Here is a 25,297-nt window from a genome sequence, read left to right as displayed (position 1 = left end):
ATCAAAATATCGACGTAAATTGCGAAGGTGTCTCGGTAACCGCAGCCGCAAAGCTCCGTGGCCATGACTTGGATTCTTTGCGGGTCCCGCATCCGTACCCCCGGAGGCAGTGAGCGAAGGGAGAGCACACGCATTGTGTTCTGCGTGCATCATTTATAGGTATATGATAAAATCGTTATCAAGTTGTTATATCAATGAATATGGCTTTATACACCCTGAAGAAAACCATACACCCTGTCAGTTATCAAGTTGTTCATTGGTGAACAACTTGATAACTGATAATATCTGAATGGACAAACTGTCATTTTTATGATGCTACAGAATGAAAAATTAGCTCTGTATCCCATTTTTGAAATTTACTACTGTATCTGGGGTGCCCAAATAAGGTGTATTCCAAATTTGAGCTTTATATCTGCATTTGTAGCTGAGATAATGCCTTTTAAAAATGAATAAAAGCTCAAATGCTCATGCATTCGCGAGTGTAAAATAGGATTATGGGTACCCTGATTTAAAAAATATATCTAAAAAACTATTTGGAATAAAGTAGAAATATTTTGCATGTGTTCATCAGACATATGTGGGTACTTGTAAAAAAAAAAAAAAAATCATGAGAATCCGAGTCTGTGACCCGGGAAGATTTTGGAAAATCTGATGATTTCACACGGAATGAACCCCTTCTCTCTTGTACTCTTGTGATCTTAAGAGATATATGTAGTGTGATAGAATTCTTAACCTTCTCAGAAAAATGTGAAATTCCAACACGAGAAAAGAAAATAAGTGGGCTATAATCCTCTTAAACTAATTTATTTCAGTTTGATTGACAGTTTTATATTTTAAGCCAATCTCAAGATGATTTTCTATCATCCACATTCCTTTTGGCAGTACAGGTATGGAATGTCTTTGCTGTTGAAGTTTTTTCTTTATTATGTTTATTGTAGCCTATTAAAGGTTGTTTTCATCCTGCTTTAAAGGAATTTTTAATTTTAATTTTAGTTCACATTCACTTGAAACTCCCAAAAAATGTGTTTTTGAGGTCACTTGTTTTTGTAGTAAGTGATAGTCTTTAAAAATATTCACTTTGGATTTGGTAAAAACACAGGCCTGAAATGGCTTTTGTCCATTTTAATAACATTCGGACTATTATCCATGCCAGTGGGTCTTTAATTTAAATTAAGGATGAATGAAGTGCGACATTCAATATCATGAAACAATATTCTTTTTCAAATCAAACAGACTTTATTGTCCCAGCAGGGAAATTTTTCTTGGACGTAACCACTGATGGGAATAACGCTGTTAAAATAAATGCTATTACAAATGGCCTTATTTTTTTCAGTAACGGGTAATCAAACTAATTACTGTTTACAAACACTGTTATCGTTACTCACAAAAAAAATGCAGCTAGTTACTATCATTAAGCTCATTGAAGCTGTTTTCATCACTCAGATGCAGCTGAGCTGCAAAGTTGTTGATGTGTTTTTTTTCTTTTCTTTGGTTGGGGGGCAGGACAACTGCATAAGTGTTGGTGATTGTCTAAAGAAGAGTAAAATTTCACGGTAAACCAACCAGAGGCAGAGGTGGACAGGAGTTTAATTTTAATGAATTTAATTAATTTAGTTTATATTGCGCCAAAGCACAACAAAGCTGCCTCAAGGCGCCTCACTCACGTAAGGTTTAACCTTACCAACCCCTAGAGCAAGCACACAGGTGACATTGGTAAGAAAAAACTCCCTCTGATGATATTGACAAAGAAACCTCAAGCAGATCAGACTCAGAGGGGTGACCCACTGCTTTCGCCATTCTAACAGTCACAAGATTTTGCAAGTTTTACAAAACAGAATATAATAGCAAAAGATGAATTTGTTGATAAGTCCATGTAGGCGTCCATTCCAGAAGCAGGGATTATCCATCATGCCATTGAGTGGGCCTGTTCCCACAGTAGAGTCTGTTCCAGGTCCGTTTCAGAAAATTATTCAGTCGTCAAATCCAGCACGAGACGTCATGGCATCATCCACACCTCTGACAGATTGGGGAAAAAAAGGCAGAATCAGTCGGTCAGAAAAAGTACACCTAAGGTAAAATTCATCAGGATTAAGCAACCGGAAAGCACAGAAAATACTAAAGAGATCGCCAGCTGCTAGCCCTAAGCTTAACAAACAGACTGAAGTTGAGGCCGAGATCCACTCAGTTTACTAATAAAAGGATTAAAAGGATTGGAAGCAGAGTACCATGCTATGCCAGTATGCTAGCCATATGAGAGGGAAAATAAATGTGTCTTAAATCTGGATTTGAAGGTCTCTACAGAATCTGACTGTTTTATTGCCGAAGGGAGATCATGCCACAAAACGGGTCCACGATAAGAGAAAGGTCTGTGGCCTGCAGATTTTTTTATTCACCCTAGGGACACAAAGTAGTCCTCCACCCTGAGAACGCAGAGCCTGGGCCGGTATTAATGGACCTAATTAAACGTAGGGTTTAATTAGGTCAATTAAGTAGGGAAGTGCTAGTCCGTGAATAATTTTATAGGTTAATAGCAGAACCTTAAAATCTGACCTCACAGAAACAGGAAGCCAGTGAAGAGATGCTAAAATGGGTGTAATGTGGTCAAACTTTCTGCTTCCTCTCCTCCTCACACCAACGACCAAGATATACACACATCATTTGCATTTTTCAAATGGAACTACAGGCATTACTTTCCCCTTACTGAGATAAAAGCCAAGAATGTACATGTGAATGATGTAGCAAATATTGCTTATATGCCTCACAACGGGGGACCGTAAAGATGTAAGAAAATTAGTCAGTTCTAGATAGGCTCACACGCGGGCACCAATATAAATGTAATGAATAAGTAGTTAAACTCCCAAATTGAATTAAGTTGGTCTCATTTAATGGGTCACCAAAATAATTAACAAGGGTTTAATAATTATTATTTAATTAGGATAATTAATCCTCAGGGCACCACATATTTGAAGCATAGGTACTTTAAACATTCATTAATTTATCAGTCTCAAATTAATTAATCAGTCTCAGTGTAATTAATCAGTCTCAATTCTGAAAGGCTGAATTCTACGATACAATTGACCAAAGGTTTCCTTCTGACCACCAAATGAACCACAGCAGAAATATTTACAATTTATTTACAATTATACAAGAAATGAACAGTTTACTGGCATTTTTGTGGACAGTGATTAAATAAGTTCATTTATGGACACAATTTGCTTAAATCATGAGACGTGAAAAAAAGAGAGATGAAGCTTAAAGACTTTAAGTGAATAAATCTGATTAGAATTTAATGATGAAATTTGAAGCCAATTAATTTTAAGAAAATTATTAAACAAACCTATGAATAGGTTTAAAAAGAAGCCACTTTGCATCCATTGACAACAAAATCATTTTCCTGGAACCTTTAACTGGGTCCACTTAGCTGAACCGTTGAGGTGGTTCAGACGGCCCGTCCATCTGTCGTTGATGTAGACTCTTTGCAGCGTGCTCACTTGGGTCAGAGGTTAACTCAGTGATCTCTCCAGGTGATCCCAAAGGCTTGTGTCAGCTGGCTTTACCGACCGGATGGCTGCTTGCAGTCAGGTCGTCCCCAGAGGTGGAAGGCGTTTGTTGAAAATGAGTTCTAGTAGCTTTTACAACATTTGTTGGAGCCAGATTAAAAGTCTTTGTGAATTTAGAAAAAAAATTAAAACTTTAAAAGTGTTGAAAAGTTACAGAAAAAGGAAAGTCGCTTTTCTGTCAATTCGCTATTATTTTGAAAAGTTCAGATCGGAAGTTCACTTAAAACTTCGAAAGACTTGACGCAGTGTCAGGTTAAAATTCTCAAAAATTGAGACAACAATAAAACAAAGAATGAATGCCACGTGGTAGCTTCAGCTAGGTTAGCTTAGCACGGGGCCTTGTTGACCCGAAAATAATTAAGCGTTTAACCAAGGAAAAAGAGAGAGAGCGGCAAGAGGGTAAAGAGAGTGAAGAGGCAAGGCAATAAAGAGAGAAAGTTAATTATTTTGGTAGTATACCAAAATTAACTGTTTTGGTATACTATTGTTCTAAGACACTCGAATGGATACACATTATTAATCGTCACTTAAACACATCCTTTGGATAAACAAAATACTTCACCATCAACATATTGGTAATGCAGAAAGATCACACTTAAACACACATCAGTTAAAAGGAACACATGTCAATAAAATGGAATGATTATATGCAAAGCATTTTGTTTGATTAATCAATACAAACAACATTAGAAGTTTTATATATGAATAAGATAATACTGATGCATTTTTTTTTATTTCAAGCAAAGGTCTTTTCTTTTACTTAGACCTAAAGATAAAAGCTGATTGTCAAGACTCAGAGTTTATGGCTATGTGTTATCATGGGTGAAGGTCCTCTGGCAGTGTGGAGAGATTCTAGCCTTGGTGTGAATTCATAAAATTTGGGTTCTCCTGGCCTGGAGAAGCTCAGATTCTGACGTGAAGCCATTATAATGTCATGTAATTCATAGTGACTGAAACGTAACCGTTAAAAAGGCAAGGGTTCCCCTTGAAGAACTTTGAGTTACAGTTCTGCTTTGCTATGAAGCACAGTGTTGGCCCATGGGGGATGTCTCAGGCTTATCTCCAGACATCACAGGAATTTCTCGACTGAGGGTGGAAACACAGTCTCTGTCTTCAGTTCCAAACTTCAGGTTTTTGTTGAGACAACATCGATGTATTTATTTAATTAGGGCGAATCAAGGCCACGGGCTGCAACGAGTATAATTAAATTTTAGATTTATTTGATGGGTTGTGACCTGTTGAGGTGCAATAAATGTCAAATGTTCTAAAATATATATTGTTTGATTGTTTGACTATTATAAACACAGTAATGATAAAATCTAGAATCTATATTATAATAGCCAAGTGGCCTCTGTGTGCATGTATGCATGCGTGCATATGGCTTCGCTCACGGAAGACCTGGGAAGAACTGACATTTGCTGTTTGGTATGCTTATGTATTTTGGGTCAAGGATGAATGCTGCAAAAACAGAAAGTTGATAGAACTAATATTTTTGGAGAAATTTGTGATAGTAGCTAACTACAGTGAACAATGGACATTGGGCCTCATGTATCAACGTTGCATGCTTGTGGTGTAAATTTCCGGTGTAAATTTGAAGTACACCAAAGTTGCCGTGACATGTATCAAGCAGTGCGCACATGCTCCACGAATATCAAGAATATCACGCACCAACACACACTATTAAGAAATCCATTCAGATGCGTTAAGTCACATTAAGAATGTCAGGAATGTGTCACGAATGACAGAAAAATGACATTCGTAACACGTCTTGGTTATGTGTAAACGCACCTTAACCAGATCCACAAATGTGTAAAAAAAAAAAAAATCTGTGTGTCTGTGTATTTTGTAACCACATCCGTATGAACATGGAGTTTACATGTGCTCCCTGTGTTTGCGTGGGTTCCCTCCATGTGCTCCGGCTTCTTTCCACATCCAAAGACATATAAGTTAGGTGGATTGGAAACTTTAAATTGTCTGTAGGTGTGCGTGTGGTTGTGAATGTGTTTGTTTGTGTATATGTGCCCAGACTGGCATCCTGTCCAGGGTGCACCCCGCCTCATGCCCCATGACTGCTGGAATAGGCTTCAGCCCCCCTGTGACCCTTAATTGGAGTAAGTGGTTGAAGATGAGTGAGTTATTGAATGAGTGAGTGAGATACAAGCTAACAGTGGCAATTGTGATTGATATATTAAAATATGATTGGCTATATTGTTTTCCCTCATTTGTGGTTGCCACTGCAGATCTGATATGTATCTGCATATTGATTTGGCACGTCTTATACCAAATGTTGAAGCTAGAACCTTCTGCTCTGGAAACAAGCGCACTTGGTCATAGCTTTTAAATTCATGTAATTTGAAATTGGCGCCTTTTTATTTATTGTATTGAGTTGGGAGAACTGCTACCTAAATTTTGTTGTACTTTGCAATGAAAAGAAAGAGAGATTCTCATTCTGAAAAGTCACATATGCTTGTGATAATCATACCACCTTGGGTTACTGACTTCATATATATTTAAACATTCACCTTTACCCTCATGTGGCCATACCCTGAACCCTTATTAAGCTACAGCACCTGCAATAAAACCAAAAACAGAAATCTGTTCTCTACAGTTTTTTATGTAATCACATTCTTTCTTTTAGGCAATGCCTCTTAGTTACATATGTTCTCATAGGTCATGGCTAAAAACAAATTTGAGGAAAATGTCCCCAACAGTTTTCTTGACCATAACACGCCTCCTAATTGAGACACAGTCTCAAAAACGGTCACAAATTGCTGAATTGGAGGTGGATTTGTGTTGCAGAGTTTTAATGGTAAGCAAAATTATAGCTACATTTTGCTGTCATTGTAATTCCATTACCACAGAATTGCCTTTTGGCTTAGCCAGAGTGTACTTTCACTTGTAAATGTTTTGTCTCTATGTCTGGCAAACACAGTATTTATAATTTTGCCTCTTTACACCACCACAATGGAGTTGAAACGAAACTGTTGAGATGTGCTTGTATTGTATAGTTTCAGATTTAATTCTGTTTAGGACAGTGTTTCCAATCCTGGTCCTTGACCCAAAACAGTGCACATCTTCCTTTTGTCCCGGATCTGCTCAGACAAAGATCACCTCGGTCAGGTGTGTTCAGCCAATCAGTAGCTGGCTAAACAATGGCCTACACATCCACACCTGATTGGGACCTTATGTGCAGTTAGAGCAAGGATAAAATGTAAAGTGCACTGTACTTTTTGTCCTGAGGACCAGGATTGAGAAAAATTGATTTACAAATCACAGCCGCTTTTCATGTGTTGGTCCTCCATTTTCACAGACCATAAGTAATTGGGTAAAGGAAATATAAGCAGTATTGTGAATACAAATCATGACTTTTACAGCCAGTTTTCTTTAGACATGTCAGGAGATAGCTACCTGAAAATTTCCAAGTCACTGAATGTGTCTTTGATTTCATTTATATTGATCTTTAGGATTATACCATATGGTAAATCTGTCTGTCCCCAGGAATCTCGTCCACAGAAGCCCATGACTCCTACAGAGATGTCATAGGTGTCTTGGTGGCTCCCCTCACTAGTCTTCTTCTTGGAGTGTCACTTGGTTTTGAGAACTGCATATTTCAGACAAATTTTCCATAGTACAATACTGTTTATTTCTTAACAGTTGATGTAAATGAACTCCAGGACATATTCATTGGCTTTACTGTCAGTTCTTAAAAGGGTGCCAGTATTATTAAATATACTGATGATATGAAAGTGGTTAATATCATTAGTGGTTAGCACTGTTGTCATTCACAAGAAGGTAATGGGATTGATTCCCACCTGTGGCCTTTCTGTGTGGAGTTTGCATGTTCTCCCCATGTTTGCATGGGTTTCCGCCGGTGCTCCAGCTGTCTCCCACATCCAAACACATGCAGGTTAGGTAGCTTGGAAACTTGACAGGTGTGCGTGTGGGTGTGAATGTGTTTGTCTATATGTGGCCCTGGGACAGACTGGCATCCTGTCCAGGGTGTATCCCACCTCACGCCTTATGACTGCTGGAATAGGCCCCAGCCCCTCTGTGACCCTTAATTAGAGTAAGGATGGATAGATATTTTAAATTCTGTCATTAAAATGTAGTGGTGACAGTAATTCTGACGAGGACCTACAGTGACGAAAATAAGTATTTAAACACCCTGCAGTTTTGCAAGTTCTCCCACTTAGAAATCATGGAGGGGTCTGAAATTTTCATCTTAGGTGCATGTCCACTGTGAAAGACATAATTAAAAAAAAAAATCCGGAAATCACAATGTATGATTTTTTAATGATTTATTTGTATGTTACTGCTGCAAATAAGTATTTGAACACCTGTGAAAATCAATGTTAATATTTGGTACAGTAGCCTTTGTTTGCAATTACAGAGGTCAAACATTTCCTGTAGTTTTTCACCAGGTTTGCACACACTACAGCAGGGATTTTGGTCCACTCCTCCATACAGATCTTCTCTAGATCTTTCCGGTTTGGAGTTTCAGCTCCCTCCAAAGATTTTCTATTGAGTTCAGGTCTGGAGACTGACCAGGCCACTCCAGGACCTTGAAATGCTTCTTACGGAGCCCCTCATTAGTTGTCCTGGCTGTGTGTTTGGGGTCATTGTCATGCTGGTAGACCCAGCCATGACCCATCTTCAGTGCTCTTACTGAGGGAAGGAGGTTGGTTGCCAAAAATCTTGCAATACATGACCGCATCCATCCTCCCTTCAATACGGTGCAGTCGTCCTGTCCCCTTTGCAGAAGAGCACCCCCAGACTATGATGTTTCCACCCCCATGCTTCACGGTTGGGATGGTTTTCTTGGGGTTGTTCTCATCCTCTAAACATGGTAAGTGGAGTTGATTACAAAAAGCTCTATTCTGGTCTCATCTGACCACATGACCTTCTCCCATGCATCCTCTGGATCATCCAGATGGTCACTGGTGAACTTCAAACGGGCCTGGACATGTGCGGGCTTGAGCAGGGGGACCTTGCTGCCCTGCAGGAGTTTAAACCATGACAGCATCATGTGTTACTAATGTAATCTTTGTGACTGTGGTCCCAGCTCTGTTCATGTCATTGACCAGGTCCTCCTGTGTAGTTCTGAGCTTTCTCAGAATCATCCTTACCCCACAAAGTGAGATCTTGCATGGAATCCCAGACCGAGGGAGATTGACAGTCATCTTGTGTTTCTTCCACTTTCTAATGAATAATCATAACAGTTGTTGTCTTCTACCAAGCTGCTTGCCTGTTGTCCTGTAGTCCATCCCAGCCTTGTGCAGGTCTGCAGTTTTGTCCCTGGTGTCCTTAGACAGCTCTTTGGTCTTGGCTATGGTGGACAGGTTGGTGTGTGATTGATTGAGTGTGTGAACAGGTGTCTTTTATACAGGTAACAAGTTCAAACAGGTGCAATTATTACAGGTAAAGAGTGCAGAATAAGAGGGCTTCTTAAAAAATTAACAGGTCTGTGAGAGCCAGAATTCTTGCTGGTTGGTAGGTGTTCAAATACTTATTTGCAGCAGTAACATACAAATAAATTATTAAAAATCATACATTGTGATTTCCGGATTTTTTTTTCTCTTTTTTAGATTATGTCTCTCACAGTGGACATACACCTAAGATGAAAATTTCAGACCCCTCCATGATTTCTAAGTGCGAGAACTTGCAAAACCGCAGGGTGTTCAAATACTTATTTTCCTCACTGTATGTGGACTATATATGTATGTACTAAAATTTTGCATGTATTTGTCAGTGAGAAAACGTTAACTGACCTTGACTTTGCAGAACATGCTCTGATCTCTGTGTAATTGGTGTATACCTTGATTGTAGCACTTCAGAAGGCAAGTGATGACTGAGTGTCTGAATTTGCTGTTGGCCTTGATCAAGAAAAAGATCCTGACTTTGTGAGTGCCTGGACTCAGCCATCAGAAATGTATGCTTGTAGTGAAATTGTCAAACATTTTAAAATATTCCTTTATCTCGGTATTGACATTCGTATCTCTGGGATCTTGGTATTTGATATTGAGAAACAGCTGGGAAGGACCTTTGGGGTCATGAGGTCACTGGATGGATGTGTTTGGCAATTCTAGTGCCTTGCAGCACAATGAAGGTCATCGTCTTTAGAGTTCCTGGCTGTTTGTGATTTATATTGTACGTGTGTGATGCCTGCATGATAACCAGTTTACTTAGGTGGCAAGTGGATGTCTTTGGTGCTATGTGGTACTATTGGAATGACTTTGTGTCTCAGGTTAGTTACTTGCATTGTGAAAGAACATCAGGTACACCATTATAGCCATGAGTTGCCCTTCTCTTGACATCATCCAGAGTGTAGTTGCATCATTATTGAGGATCCCAACAGCAGTAAAAGGCCAATGGGACGCCCACGTCTCACATGGTTCTAGTAGATAGATGACTCCTTTCACAAGGTGAGGCTGGACTGGACTCCAATACCCAGTGTGTTTCCATAGTGTTGTGTATGCAGCAATGCACAGCTCCACTGCCTGCTTCCAGAGCTGACCTGACATCTAAAAACTTGAATTGCTAGTAATAATACCAGCGTGCTCAATTTTTAGCTGGTCATTTCTCTGTATGTACATTTTCTGGAAAGATTAATGTGCGTTTACCTCCTTTTGAAAATAATAAAGTAATACTGGGTGGGAACTTACTTTTCCCTAACTTTCTCTTTCTCCCACAGGGTTGTCAGCGTATTGTCGAGGATTGGCAGCGGATCTTGATGGTCAGATCGCTCGTCATCAGCCCCCATGAAGACATGAGGACTTGGTTGAAGTATGCTAGCCTATGTGGAAAAAGTGGACGCTTGGTAAGTACATTCAATAAAAGATTGGCTCTTTTCTAATTCACACAACACAAATTTGATAGTAAGAATAGTGTTTTCTTTAACAGCCTTCAAATTTCTAGAGATATTGTTGCTAAATTGAATTGATGTCACATTTTCTTTTGTCCCATATCAGAGTTTCTTAATTGTCAGCTGATACCTATGAAGATCATTCCATGATTTTACCTCCAGCACAATGGTTATATTTTTGCCCATGTCTGTAGAAAATTGCTCAGAAACTAAGGAATTTGTCCCAAGATGTACTGAAAAGATTGAGTGTGACACAAAATAACAACCATGGCATGATGGATCTAGGTAAAGGGGTGGTGCAACTACATTTTAACACTTCATTTTAGCATTCTATGATACAGGAAAGACTTTTGGGTGTTTTTGTTATGTAGTGTCAAGACAATAATCCCATAAAATTTAACATCATGGCTATTGGGTTCTTTGCTGACTACATACCACAAGATGCATTCTGGAGAAAGTTGACCTTTGCTAGATTTACTGTATCTCCTAGTCTGTCACGCTCTTGTTTCCTGTATGTTTACTGTCAAAATAAAATCATAAAAGCAAAAACAGGCCCAAAATATACTTTACTGAAGACACAATTCAATAAGAACCCTCTTGAATGGTTTGCTGTATGTTTTCTTCTGTGTTTGCGTTTGAAGTATGTCAGTGTCCAGATAATGTAGCAGGAAGATGTTTATATCCTCTCTCCATTTCGAAAACAAAACTCAAGATATTTAAGATGTTTTCTGCCCCAGATAAGCAAGTTGCATTTCTTCAGAAAAAGCACATCAAATAACAGGAACCACCAAAATAAGATCACAAAAAACAGAAAGGAGAAAAAAACTTCTTTGTTCTGAAGAAATATCGTAATGTATTTTTTACTGGAAGACCATGCTTTAGAATGATGATGGACCTTTTTTATTAATTGGAAGAAACCTTATTTGGACTTATTTTTGAAAGTACAAGTATAGCTCTTTTAACAAGAAGAAAATGAATGGTGAGTTTTTTATAAATGTACTAAAAAAGAAGTTTAAATTACATTGTATGTTCACCTTACATTCAGTAGCTTAAAGAAGCAGTTTGTGTTTGCAACAAAAAGATTCATTAGCCTTAGCTTCTGATTGCTAATGCAGTGTTTATTTTGTAAATATATAAATGATACACTGGTATTTCATTGCGTGTTATGTTTATTTCACATATGATTGTCTGTTCAGTAGCTGAAAGAAGCAGTTTACTTGGATTTTGTGCCCTTATTTTGCTTCTTCATGCACAAAGTCATAAATGTGACTTATTCTCTGGAAAATACGGTAGTTGTGTGGGAGAATATGCGAATCAGATGAATGGATATTTGCCCGTATTTTTTATTGCCATTATTAACACAATATTTCTATCTAGCTTTAGGGCTGGGTTGAGAAACATGTAAATGCTGGCCCATTCTGATCATTCTAAGATTTTTGGATTTCCCCCACGATAATCCTGCAAGTCAGATTCATGCTAATTTGAAAAATGGACTCAAATATACAAAAGTGTTGCAGTGTAGATTTGGAGAGTACTTGGGGGGGATAAGGCAGGCAGGCCTCTTTGAATGAATAAATCACTCTTAGCAAAAAAGCAGTCATGCTTGTGAAGTATTACCATGAATTTTAACCATGAAATTCAACTTCATTTCAACCTGGGTGGAGTTGGTGCTGTTGAAGGAAGCGCAGGCCCTCAGTCACACTGTTTAGAAATTTGAATCCCCATATATGCTCAGTTATAGCAATTGAGGTTTTCCATCCTTAACCCCACTGTTATTCTAATTGATTGCGCAAGATTGCACACAATCAGACAGTTTTTCTCTCTACACACTCCACTTATTGTTATTAAATCTCACACACATAAAATAACAATCACCAGCTGTAATACAGTTTTATCATGTGGCAAAAATTGTAATTACTAGTGATGTGGAAAAAATGATCTTATGGAGACTTTTTTTCGTGATGAGGTGGTGTAGTTTCAGGGCTTCTGTCTTTTTTTTTCTTACTTCAAATTATTTTTGAAGCAGTTATTTAATCACTTGACTGAACTTGACTCTTTTGTACATCATTTCTAAATACATCTTCATATCTACAGTAATTAAGGTTTTATTCTACTGCGGCTCGCTTAAGATAAACCTTAAAAGTGTATTGGGGTTCTCAATGTCTTCTGGGTTCTTCTTGTACTTTTAAACCTTCTGACACTGTCCTGCCCCTCTGGCTTTTCATTTGTCCTTCTCTTGGTAATTGTCTCTGTCCCAACAGGCACTGGCCCATAAGACTCTGGTGCTTCTTCTGGGTGTTGACCCCTCCAAGCAGCTGGATCACCCTCTCCCAACTGCCCATCCCCACGTCACCTATGCTTATATGAAGTATATGTGGAAGAGCACTCGCAAGGTAGGTGCAAATAAACTTGTGCTCATTACATAATTCAATCTCTAAAATTTGTTAATATGTTTTTTTTCTGTCATTTTGTCATATAAACATTTAAGAAAAACATTTCAAATGTACACTCAACAAAAATATAAACGCAACACTTTTGGTTTTGCTACCATTTTGTATGAGATGAACTCAAAGATATAAAACTTTTTCCACATACACAATATCACCATTTCCCTCAAATATTGTTCACAAACCAGTCTAAATCTGTGATAGTGAGCACTTCTCCTTTGCTGAGATAATCCATCCCACCTCACAGGTGTGCCATATCAAGATGCTGATTAGACACCATGATTAGTGCACAGGTGTGCCTTAGACTGCCCACAATAAAAGGCCACTCTGAAAGGTGCAGTTTTATCACACAGCACAATGCCACAGATGTTGCAAGATTTGAGGGAGCGTGCAATTGGCATGCTGACAGCAGGAATGTCAACCAGAGCTGTTGCTCGTGTATTGAATGTTCATTTCTCTACCATAAGCCGTCTCCAAAGGCGTTTCAGAGAATTTGGCAGTACATCCAACCAGCCTCACAACCACAGACCACGTGTAACCACACCAGCCCAGGACCTCCACATCCAGCATTTTCACCTCCAAGATCGTCTGAGACCAGCCACTCGGACAGCTGCTGAAACAGTCGGTTTGCATAACCAAAGAATTTCTGCACAAACTGTCAGAAACCATCTCAGGGAAGCTCATCTGCATGCTCGTCGTCCTCATCGGGGTCTCGACCTGACTCCAGTTCGTTGTCGTAACCGACTTGAGTGGGCAAATGCTCACATTCGCTGGCGTTTGGCATGTTGGAGAGGTGTTCTCTTCACGGATGAATCCCGGTTCACACTGTCCAGGGTAGATGGCAGACAGTGTGTGTGGCGTCGTGTGGGTGAGCGGTTTTCTGATGTCAATGTTGTGGATCGAGTGGCCCATGGTGGCGGTGGGGTTATGGTATGGGCAGGCGTCTGTTATGGACGAAGAACACAGGTGCATTTTATTGATGGCATTTTGAATGCACAGAGATACTGTGACGAGATCCTGAGGCCCATTGTTGTGCCATACATCCAAGAACATCACCTCATTTTGCAGCAGGATAATGCACGGCCCCATGTTGCAAGGATCTGTACACAATTCTTGGAAGCTGAAAATGTCCCAGTTCTTGCATGGCCGGCATACTCACCGGACATGTCACCCATTGAGCATGTTTGTGATGCTCTGGACCGGCGTATACGACAGCGTGTACCAGTTCCTGCCAATATCCAGCAACTTCGCACAGCCATTGAAGAGGAGTGGACCAACATTCCACAGGCCACAATTGACAACCTGATCAACTCTATGCAAAGGAGATGTGTTGCACTGCATGAGGCAAATGGTGGTCACACCAGATACTGACTGGTATCACCCCCCCAATAAAACAAAACTGCACCTTTCAGAGTGGCCTTTTATTGTGGACAGTCTAAGGCACACCTGTGCACTAATCATGGTGTCTAATCAGCATCTTGGTATGGCACACCTGTGAGGTGGGATGGATTATCTCAGCAAAGGAGAAGTGCTCACTATCACAGATTTAGACTGGTTTGTGAACAATATTTGAGGGAAATGGTGATATTGTGTATGTGGAAAAAGTTTTAGATCTTTGAGTTCATCTCATACAAAATGGGAGCAAAACCAAAAGTGTTGCATTTATATTTTTGTTGAGTGTAATTTAACATACAGTCGTTTAAAGCAGAATAACAAGTAGCATAATGTCAGCTTGCAAGAGAGCTGGTACTTACTTTATTTGACTTTTTATCACATGAGGTAGCAATCAGTGTTCAAAGAGGCAAAATACACAAGGTTTAAATTACTGAACATCAGTGATAGAAATAGGCAATTTATTTAATGTGGCCTGGGGAGCAGCCTGTGGAACATTTACATCAGCAAGCTTCATCTCTAATAAGTAATTATAGTTAAAGTTGCCAAAAAGTAATCTTAACAGTACAATTTCCTGATTGTGTACTGGATCACTTTCGAGTACACCTGCAGCCAGTTTGAACCAGCTGCAGATTTTTTTTGTATGTGTCAAAATGGTCGACATTCACAATAGCATGTTTTGTTTTGTTTTGTTTTTTGTAAAGAGCACCAACCACAGTAAAATACCAAAATAACAGCAAATTCACTAAATCTCTTCTCACCTCTCTGGTGGGCTCTATTTCATTATTGGTAGGTTACTTGGCAAAATAAAACTGAATACTATGATGTTAATGACAACAAGCAACAAAGTTTGCTGTGTGATTGGCTCCATAAATAAAATGAGTGAGCACAAAGAGGATTAGAGAAGACGTTCGTGGCACACAGTCTAAATGTGTTATACCAAGCTTACTTCATAATTTTCCAATCAATCAATCAATCAATCAATTTTTTTATATAGCGCCAAATCACAACAAACAGTTGCCCCAAGGCGCTTTATATTGTAAGGCAAGGCCATACAATAATTATGTAAAACCCCAACGGTCAAAACGACCCCCTGTGAGCAAGCACTTGGCTACAGTGGGAAGGAAAAACTCCCTTTTAACAGGAAGAAACCTCCAGCAGAACCAGGCTCAGGGAGGGGCAGTCTTCTGCTGGGACTGGTTGGGGCTGAGGGAGAGAACCAGGAAAAAGACATGCTGTGGAGGGGAGCAGAGATCGATCACTAATGATTAAATGCAGAGTGGTGCATACAGAGCAAAAAGAGAAAGAAACAGTGCATCATGGGAACCCCCCAGCAGTCTACGTCTATAGCAGCATAACTAAGGGATGGTTCAGGGTCACCTGATCCAGCCCTAACTATAAGCTTTAGCAAAAAGGAAAGTTTTAAGCCTAATCTTAAAAGTAGAGAGGGTGTCTGTCTCCCTGATCTGAATTGGGAGCTGGTTCCACAGGAGAGGAGCCTGAAAGCTGAAGGCTCTGCCTCCCATTCTACTCTTACAAACCCTAGGAACTACAAGTAAGCCTGCAGTCTGAGAGCGAAGCGCTCTATTGGGGTGATATGGTACTACGAGGTCCCTAAGATAAGATGGGACCTGATTATTCAAAACCTTATAAGTAAGAAGAAGAATTTTAAATTTTATTCTAGAATTAACAGAATTCTAATAACAGAAAGAGCTACAGTTTTCTCAGCTGCACCAAAATGCAAGGCAAACATTTTCTGGTGTATCCACTCTTGAGAGCTGTTTGGTAATGCTACTTTTAGTATCAGTTTGGCTAAAATTTCATTTCTGAATTCATAACTGATTAGTTTATTTAATGATATAAAGTCATCTGACATTGTGATTTTGTTTAAAAGTTTGTATATATAAAATTAGATTTTATATAGACCACTTATGAAAAAGATGAGCAGGTAGCTTAGTGGGTAAAGAACTGGACCGACAAGCTGAAGACCAAGATGTGAATCCTGCTCATGCTACCTGTTTGTGTCATCAGACAAAACACTTTATTGACATTGTCCCAGTCCACCCTGCTATAAATAGTTACTCACCATAATCTGAGGAAGCAACCTGTTTCGGACTAACATCCTATCCAGGAGGACTCATAGGCTCTTGCTTCATGCAGTGGAATCCTGACATGAGCACTGGTCGATGGGCCTCAAGGCCTATGTAGGACTTACTTTACTTATGCACTGTTGCCTCATAGCAAGAAAGTCCTAGATTCACTTCTAACCTTTTTCTTTGCATAGGTTAGCTCTGAGTGCTCCAGCTTCCTCCCACTTGCAAAGACATGGAGGTTAAGTGAATTGGAAACTAAAAATGACCATAGGTGTGATTGAGAGTTTGGATGTGTTTGTTTGTCTTTCTGTATGTGCCGGTGTCGCAGACCGAACAGTCCCCCTAAAAATGCCCCCCCACCCCACCCAATGACGCTGTTCACGGATTAACACCTTGTCTCTGCTTCAAACTGCACAACAGACATAATCTATTTCAGCAACAGATATCTGAAGCTTTTGTACAAAAATCATTTCCACATAAATTGAGCATTATTTCATCATAAAAGGTGGCAGAAGCAATCAGAGCACCGCAGCTAAATGAGCTGCTAGCTGATGCATTCATGGCGCGTTGAATATTTCAGAGGGTCATGGAATTTCTCCTCGTTTCTGCTTAAAACAGCCTTGTTTCTGCTTAAAACTAACTTTAGAATTATTTAAGAGGTTTTACCTTTATCATCTGATGGTTAATAATCCCATTAATCCATTTGATTGGTTTGGGTGAAGAGACTCCATCTTAGACGTGCTGCTGTGGTCCGAAATGATGCATGCGCAGATGCAAAAGGCGGACAGATTTTTAGGCGTGGACTGTTCGGTCTGCTACACCGGCCCTGTGAGAGACTGGCAGCATGTCCAGGGTGTAGCCTGCCTCTCACCAATGACTGCTGACAGAGGCACTGGCCCTCCCATGAGAGACCATTTTATAGGCCATCAGTTGGGACTGAACCAGCTGATATTAATTTACACTGACAAGGGACAGGCCTGCTTTCTAATTACTGATAGATTTTAGCTGGTGTCTTGGCTTTTCATACCTTTTTGCACCTCCCTTTCATCCTGTGTTGATTACTTTTTGCCTGTCTCATTTCACATTATTACACATAACTTACTTTCTGGCCATCTATGGTTTAATTTCTTTGTATGTGTGGATTGCTTGCGGTCGTGAGAGACGTGGTGAAAATTTTATGTCAATAGCAACTTGAGAAAAATGGTCATGTGTGCAACACTTATTTTACTTTTTATTTACTGTATCTCATAAGATCAATTATGTTCTTGCGAGAAGATGCTAGAGACTTCTGCAGAACTGTAAGGTCTGTAGATATGTCCAGTTTGTGAACTCTGACCACAGACTTATTGTGTATTCACAAAGGATCAAGTTGAAGTCCTGCAGACTGCCATGTGTGTGTGGCATACTGCCTCAAGCAGGATCAAGAGCATGGGTGACTCAATACTGAGGATTCCAGAAACTTTAAAAGACCAAGAAGATCCTGTCATAGCACCTGGCTGTAGTAGCTAGATGGCTTTTGGGTAACAGGAATGGAGTCGTGTTACGCATGGATTGTTGTCAACTAAGACATAGAGTAGTTCTGTGGATACAGTGATGCACCAACACATGCTTCTATTTCTTATGTTAAAAAAAATTCAAGAGCTTTCAGAACCATTGCAAATACCTGTTAGAGTTGGTGCCAGTAGACCTGATGTTTTTCAGAAGCAATTTATTTCTTTGCTGTTCAAAAGCTGAACAGTGCTTCTTTTGCTCCACAAAGAATCAACATTCCCTGTTTTCCTGTGTTAACTGCAATGAGATGAACTCAGACAGAGTCTAACAGCAGTACTGAAGTCACACACCCCCAATCCCCTAGCTGTATTAAAATTAAAATCTAAAAGCTCAGACTTCATCTCCAGTAGCTTATCTAGCTCTGTCTTGGTTAGAAAGCAATCTCCTTCCTCTCCTTTCAGGTTATGGATGATTTTCAGAGATCCTTTGCACTGGAGCATCACCAAAACATTCGGACATTGTTTCTATTCATAGTCATTTGGACAATACCCTTGAATTCTGGATTCCCAGGAAGACAGCTGACAAATCACAAAGCCAGGCAAATCTTTTCCCATGTGAAATAAAAGCTATGCTGTAGTTGAGCAGTCATAGTGAACTTGTCTAACAGTATCTGTAACACAGGACCAGCACCTGGGTCCTCATGTACAAAGTGTGCTTACGCACAAAAACCTGGCATACACCCGTCTCTACGTCCCCGTGCAAATGTATCAAAAGTGATGTGAGTGTTGAAATGTGCGGTGCGTCACAAAAAAATCCAGGCTGGCTTACGATGCACCGCACATTTCAACACTCACATCACTTTTGATACATTTGCACGTTGGGAACCATTAATAGTGTGAGAACAAGAAGTCTTCAGAGTGATGTGCACATCAGAGATACACTGATGAACATTTAACACCCACATGTTTACAATTATATGGAGGATATAAAAGCACGCCCAAAGTGATGCGTAAAATGCCACTAACAGTGGCTGCATTACCGCTGTCACAGGACCTTGCAAATGGTGCAATCTGACATGAGCGTTTATTCAGAGAATGCGAGGAATTGTGTCCAAATGGGGATAATTGGCTCATGAACCAATTTCAGTTACCAAGGCCACTGTTAGTGGAGTCGCGCACAGAACTGAGGTCGGCCCAGAGCGCAATACGACAAGGAGTCAGGGGTTGTCTGTGCGCACACAAATGCTGACCACGCTGGGCATCCTGGCATAAAGGGGCATTCCAGCGTGAGCTGGCTGATCGGCCAGGCGTGTGCCAGTCAACCTTGCGCCTTGCGTCTTTAAATAGTTTATTTGTGTAATTGATCCGAACAAAAACCAGCGCAGGCACATTTGGGCATGTGCGTATTCAGATATGTTTTTATTATTATTATTAAGGTTTTGTTTTATTTTTGCTTGATGGTGAGCTGCAGAGCTTCTTAACAGGCTTCCTGTCTTCAGTATTTGTCAATAAACGCATGTGTAAATTGTTAATGTCACACTGTCAGCGGAGACGTGACTCACCTTTTTAACATTAGTGTGTGTGTACTCTTCTGCGTGTCGGCCTCACACACTCACGCTCCGTAGCTTCCACAAACATTTTTCCAGTTTCATGATTAACCTGTTTAACAGCGTACCAAATAAACTGTCCCTTTGTGTTGTCTGTTGTGACGTCGTGGGGAATCCCTGCTCCAAGGGCCTTTTTACATGAAATTGCATATTTAAATGGGGCATGGCCAGGGAGGACTTTGGTTCCACGTTCAGTGGGATGTACAAACAGAACGTGTGTGAATTCATGCCTACTCACACTTTCATACACCTGAATATACTTGTGCTTACTCTAGATTCAGGGTTTTGGTGTATGCCAGTTTTTAGTAGAAAGTCAGCACAAGTCTTTGTACTTGAGGCCCCTGGACTTCTTGTTTAAGTCCTGAAAGTGTCTTGCCACTTATCTATGTGATTTCTTCAGTTTCTTGAGAACTGATGGGGTTTTTAGACAGTCACGTGTGATCTCTGAAAGATTTACCTTATACCCCTGTTCCACAGCGCACCGTTCTATTACAATGCCTCCTATCAAGCTGGCTTACAAAGTGCAGACCTGGAAACTGGCTGGCTTTTTCTTCCTCTACTTTCTTTTAGTTTGATAGTTTTTAATAATTTATTGGCCAATGAATGCATACTGCGTTATTTGTTATTTATCATTTCCCTGGTGTTTGGAGTACTTTTCTCAAGCTGGGTCCAGGCCATGGCGGAGCAGTGCCAGGGCTCCTTTGTCTCCACAAGGGATCAGCTGATGGAGCTAAGGCGCAGTAGCCCAACCGGGGAAAGACATGATATCCCTAAAGAACTGTGGAGGAAATACCAGGGCTGTAGAGCTGGGAGGAAATGGTGATGGGGAACATAAGATCATTGGTGAACAAAATGGACAAATTAACATCACTTGTGAGGAGCGACGGTGTGTTTCGTGAGGGCTCAGTCTTGTGCTTCTCGCAAACATGGCTGCACAACAACATACTGGACTCTGTAGAAAGTTTAACTGGCTTTCAGTTGGTCTGAGGGGACCGGGGCTGCACCGACAGTGGCAAGAGGAAAGGTGGGAGTGTTGCTGTCTACTTAAATAACAACTGGTACAATCCCGGACACGTTACAGTGAAGGAGCATGTGTGTAAACCAGACATCGAGCTATTGGCAGTGAGACTTTGTCCTTATTTGCAGAGGGAGTTTTCCCACGCCATTGTCCTTATTGTTTACATCCCACTGATACCCACAGACCTGTGGCCCTAACATCACATGTTATGAAGTCATTTGAGAGGCTAGTCCTGAGGTACTTCCACACAGTCATCGAATCATCGCTGGATCCCCTGCAGTTTGTTGACCAGCCCAACAGGGGAGTGGAGGATGCCATCATCTTCATGCTGCACAGAGGTTTCCTCTCACCCGGAGGAGGCAGGCAGCACTGTGAGAGTCATGTTTCTTGACTTCTCCAGTTTGTTCAACACCATCTGGTCTGACTTCCTTAGCAATAAGCTACGTGACATGAAGGTGGAGGCTCTACCGGTGGCCTGGATTGCCACTGCCTCACAGGCTGCCCACAGTATGCGAGGCTTTGGGACATTACATCCGACACCATCAAGAGCAGCATGTGGGCAAAACAGGGGATGGTCCTGTCTTCTTTCCTGTTCACACTACACCTCACTTCCGGTTCTGGTCACGGTCCTGGCACTTGCAGAAGTTTTCAGACAACTCTGTCATTGAGAGCTTCATCGGCAGTGACCAGGAGGCTCAGTACAGGAGTGTGGTGGACAGGTTTGTGGGGTGGTGTGGACTTAACCACCTGCAGCTCAACGTATCTAAGACGAAGGAGCTGGTGGTGGACTTCAGAAGACAAAAGACCCAGTTACCATCAATGGAACAAAGGTGGACATTGTGGACTACTACAAGTACCTGGGTGTCCACATAGACAACAAACTGGACTGTAAACACAGATGCTGTGTATAAGAATGGCTGGAGCTGACTGTACTTCCTCAGGATGCTCATGTCTTTCAATGTCTGCAGAAATATGTTGCAGATGTTTTATCACTTGGTGGTCTCCAGCATCACACTGTAGTGTGCTGGGACAGCAGGCTGAAAGCAGGTGACACAGACAGATTCAACAGGCTCATCAGGAGACCTGGCTCTGTCCTCAGGGTTGAGCTGGAGTCTGTGCTGGAAGTCTCCCAGAGGAGGATGCTGAGGAAACTGGTCAGCATCCTGGACAACACCTCTCATCCCCTGCATGCCACACTGACCTCCTGTCAGAGCACCTTTAGCCATAGACTGAGACTACTGAGGTGCAGGCCACAGGTCGTGTTTCCTACCTCTGGCCTGCGTATTTTCTCCCCCTTCTGCAGGATGAATAAATAGTGAACAGAGTTATTCAGAGTTATGTGCAATATTGTCAAACATCTTGTGCATATGTCTTCCAGTCATTTCACATAAATTTGTTGTAGTTATTGTAAAAAAATAAACAAACAAAACAAAAACATTATTCACTGTTTATTGCTTCTGTACTCTGACAAAATGATTTCCTTCAGGATAAATAAAGTTGATCTTATCTTAAAGTGCGTAGCTGGCAACCCACATGAAGTAAAGCTGCGTCTGGCTGCGTTCTCAGCCAGAACCGCAACAAATGCTGCTTTTGCTTCAGATTTTTACTCTGATGGAACACAGTCAAACAAGTAACTTGTAGCTGTACTTACTAGGACTACTCGTTTTAAAGATCTTAGAACACGATTGAAGCTGTTAAGACTATGAACACCTGGAAGTGGCCACATAATGATGCAGATTTGGCGAAATTTCACCTTGATTTCAAAACTGGTGCCAATGATGGCCGAAATTACTGCGTATACCTAGTTTGTTCAAGATTGACAAAGATGGATCAAGAAGTTACTATGATGCTTCAAACGCACTCCGATTTGCTATTTGAGATGAAACGGAAGGAACGGCGCTCTGTAGAATAGGGGTATTACATCTTCTTACATACGAGGTTTGTTAGAAAAGTATCCGCACGTCTGTCTCAATGTGCCAAAAAAGTGCTGATGTCCACGTCTTCCGCAATTCCTGTGCTAGTCAGAGGACGTCCCGGATAAAACACAGCATCCAGTTTGGAAATGAACGGCACATTCCACTGTTACAGGTTTTTGTCATGGAAAGAGGAGCGGAGGAATTCCACGCGTCACGGCGGTGCCGCATGGCGCAAAGCAACGCCGTGATGAAGCCTCACAGGACATGTTCTGGCATGTCCAGGCTCATCCACAATTTCTCGGTTAGTCATACGACTGAAAACCTACCAACAGCCGTCTGAAAGCCATCTCAAAGCCGTCCTGTGAGACCAACACGGAGGTGGTTTTGTGCCGCGCCATGAGCAACACGGTGGCGCATCCGTCCGCTTTTCTTTCCATGAAAAAAACTCCTGTAACAGTGTAATGTGACGAAAAAGTCTTGATGTCCACGTCTCCTGCCATTTTTGTGTAAGTCAGACGACATCCCGGATCAACAAAGCCTTCACGTTGGAAATGATCTCGTTGTTTCAGCGGGGTTTGAGCCTGTCGATCGGCGCTCGGAGCGCGGCACGCTCTCAGCAGCTGTGGGCGGTCTTTAAACCAGCTGGAGCACTCCTTAATCTGTGTAATCCCCATAAAATTGTCCCTGAAAGCCATCTGAATTTTCCGAATGATTACCACCTGGAGGTCTCTCACAGTTTCTGGAAAAAATTGATGCAGCAAAGCTCAGAATCATTCAGACATTTATTCGCAATAAAAATCCGACGAGAGGGGTGGACCACTGCTCACACAAAGCCTGCTCACAGGCGAATGACGCAACCGACAGGCGTGAAAAAACTCACGCATGCGCACAAAGGTTCAAGCTTGGCTGATGCAGTCACATGTGATTCAAATCCATATGGTTTTTGAAAAAAATAAAAAGGTTGGATACTTTTCTAACAGACCTCGTATTGTGAGTGTTAATTGATCAGTAAATTCAACTTGACAGCAATGGTAACAGCAGATAAAGCATGGTAAGCTTTATCTTAATGATTTCTCTCAAACTTGTAATTTCTTAGAGAAAGGATTAGTGTGTATCCAATTTAATACACTGCACAGTTTATTGGTGTGTATTTAGCACAAGAAGAAATTCAGTACAGGACTTCACACCACAAGTAGTGAAGCAACATTTTACTGTAAGTTGTAGACCACCTCCACAGCAGCAAGTTCTTAATTACTTTGGCTCCTAGTATAACTGCACACATGCACACGTCCCAACACACTCAGACACACTCACATTTATTGTTGAATAAGGTTTGTGGCCCTGCAGTACACTTCTCATTATGGGGCTTAGGTAAGTGTGATTGTAACATTTTGTTGTTTCCAGGCACAACTGTTCTGCTCACCAGACTGTACTCACAATATAAAAACACATGTATGGACACGTGACTGTTATTGCGTGAGAACAGTACAATGTTTAGCAATCTGTGTGAGGAAGATTTGTTAAAGTCTGTCCAAAACTGTTTTGAGAAGACTGATTTGACATCACTTTTATTTATTTTTTTATTTCAGCCTAAATTATTTTAAAAATTCTATCCTTGTAGAAACTTGCAATTTAATATAGCTATTGGGTTACTGTTTGGTTTAAAAGAAGGGGTTGAGAATGTGCCAGTTGGCAACTGGAAAAGAGAAACGTGAAAGTGAGAGTCGGAACTTTGAATGTATTACGGGTAAAGGGAGAGAGCTAGCTGATATGAAGGAGGAGTAAAAGGAAAACATACTGTGGGTACAAGAGACCAAGTGGAAGGGAAGTAAGTCCAGGAACATTGGAGGTGGCTTCAAACTGTTGTATCATAAATGGATGGAAGGAGAAATGTTGGGGTGATTCTGAAGGAAGAATACATTAAGATTGTGTTGGAAGTGAAGCGAGTGTCTGCCAGGGTGATGAGTGTGAAGTTGGTAATTGAAGGGGTGATGACAAATGTCATCAAGACATAATGTATACCCCACATTTAGGAGTGAGTTAGATGAGGTGGTAGAGGGTGTACCCAAGCATGAAATGGTGATTGGGTGGGAACGTCAATGCATATGTTGATGAAGGGAAGAGAGGCGATGAGGAAGTATCAAGGACAGGAATGTTGAAGGACAGTTGGTGGTGGATTTTGCAAAAAGAATGGGAATGGCTGTCGTGAATACTTATTTTAAGAAGGCAGAGGTCACAGGTTGACATGTACGAGTGAATGAAAATGCACACAGGTGGACTACATCCTAAGTAGGAGATGCTACTTTTTTTGCTGGAGAAAATAAATTTACTCTATTTTGGAATAAGGCTGCAACGTAACAAAATGTGGAAAAAATGAAGTGCTGTGAATACCTTCCAGATGCACTGTAAATGTGCTGACAAGTGAAGAGAGTGTATTGAGAAGATGGAGGGAATTTTTTGAGGGACTGATGAATGACGAAAAAGAGAGAGATGGCTGGATGATGTGGAAGGAGTAAATCAGGAAGTGCAAGGGATTAGTAAGGATGAAGTGAGGACAGCTGTGAAGAGGATGAAGAATGGAAAGGCAGTTGGTCCAGATGACATTCTATTGGAGGCATGGAAATGTTTAGGGGAGATGGCAGTGGAGTTTCTAACCAGATTGTTTCATAAAATCTTGGAAAGTGAGAGGATGCCTGAGGAGTGGAGACGTGTACTGGTTCTGATTTTTAAGAAAAAGGGTGATGTGTAGAGCTGCAAAATATGGGTCAGCCCTCTGCGCGTACAGACACACATGTATGCATGCATCCATGCACATTTGCCACTTAATATATTTAGGATGGCTGTAATTCAAAAATGTTAATGCTACATTTTGTTTACATCCCTTAATTTAAAGCTGACAGCCCACACTACAA

General features: G+C 40.8%; 1 protein-coding gene across 2 annotated transcripts in view; it reads left to right on the top strand.

Moving 5' to 3' along the window:
* The window catches only part of mtor (mechanistic target of rapamycin kinase), a 427,661-nt gene that overhangs the window by 295,383 nt on the left and 106,981 nt on the right, over window positions 1-25,297 (top strand). For both annotated transcript variants that reach the window (XM_034171997.1, XM_034171996.1), the window contains exons 35-36: window positions 10,252-10,377; window positions 12,684-12,815. In XM_034171997.1, coding sequence (XP_034027888.1) covers window positions 10,252-10,377; window positions 12,684-12,815 — 258 coding nt within the window. The remainder of the gene's footprint in view (window positions 1-10,251; window positions 10,378-12,683; window positions 12,816-25,297) is intronic.

Source organism: Thalassophryne amazonica, chromosome 6 (assembly GCF_902500255.1).
Source record: "Thalassophryne amazonica chromosome 6, fThaAma1.1, whole genome shotgun sequence".
NCBI classification, from domain to species: Eukaryota; Metazoa; Chordata; class Actinopteri; order Batrachoidiformes; family Batrachoididae; genus Thalassophryne; species Thalassophryne amazonica.
This window is presented reverse-complemented; position numbering and strand designations above follow the sequence as displayed.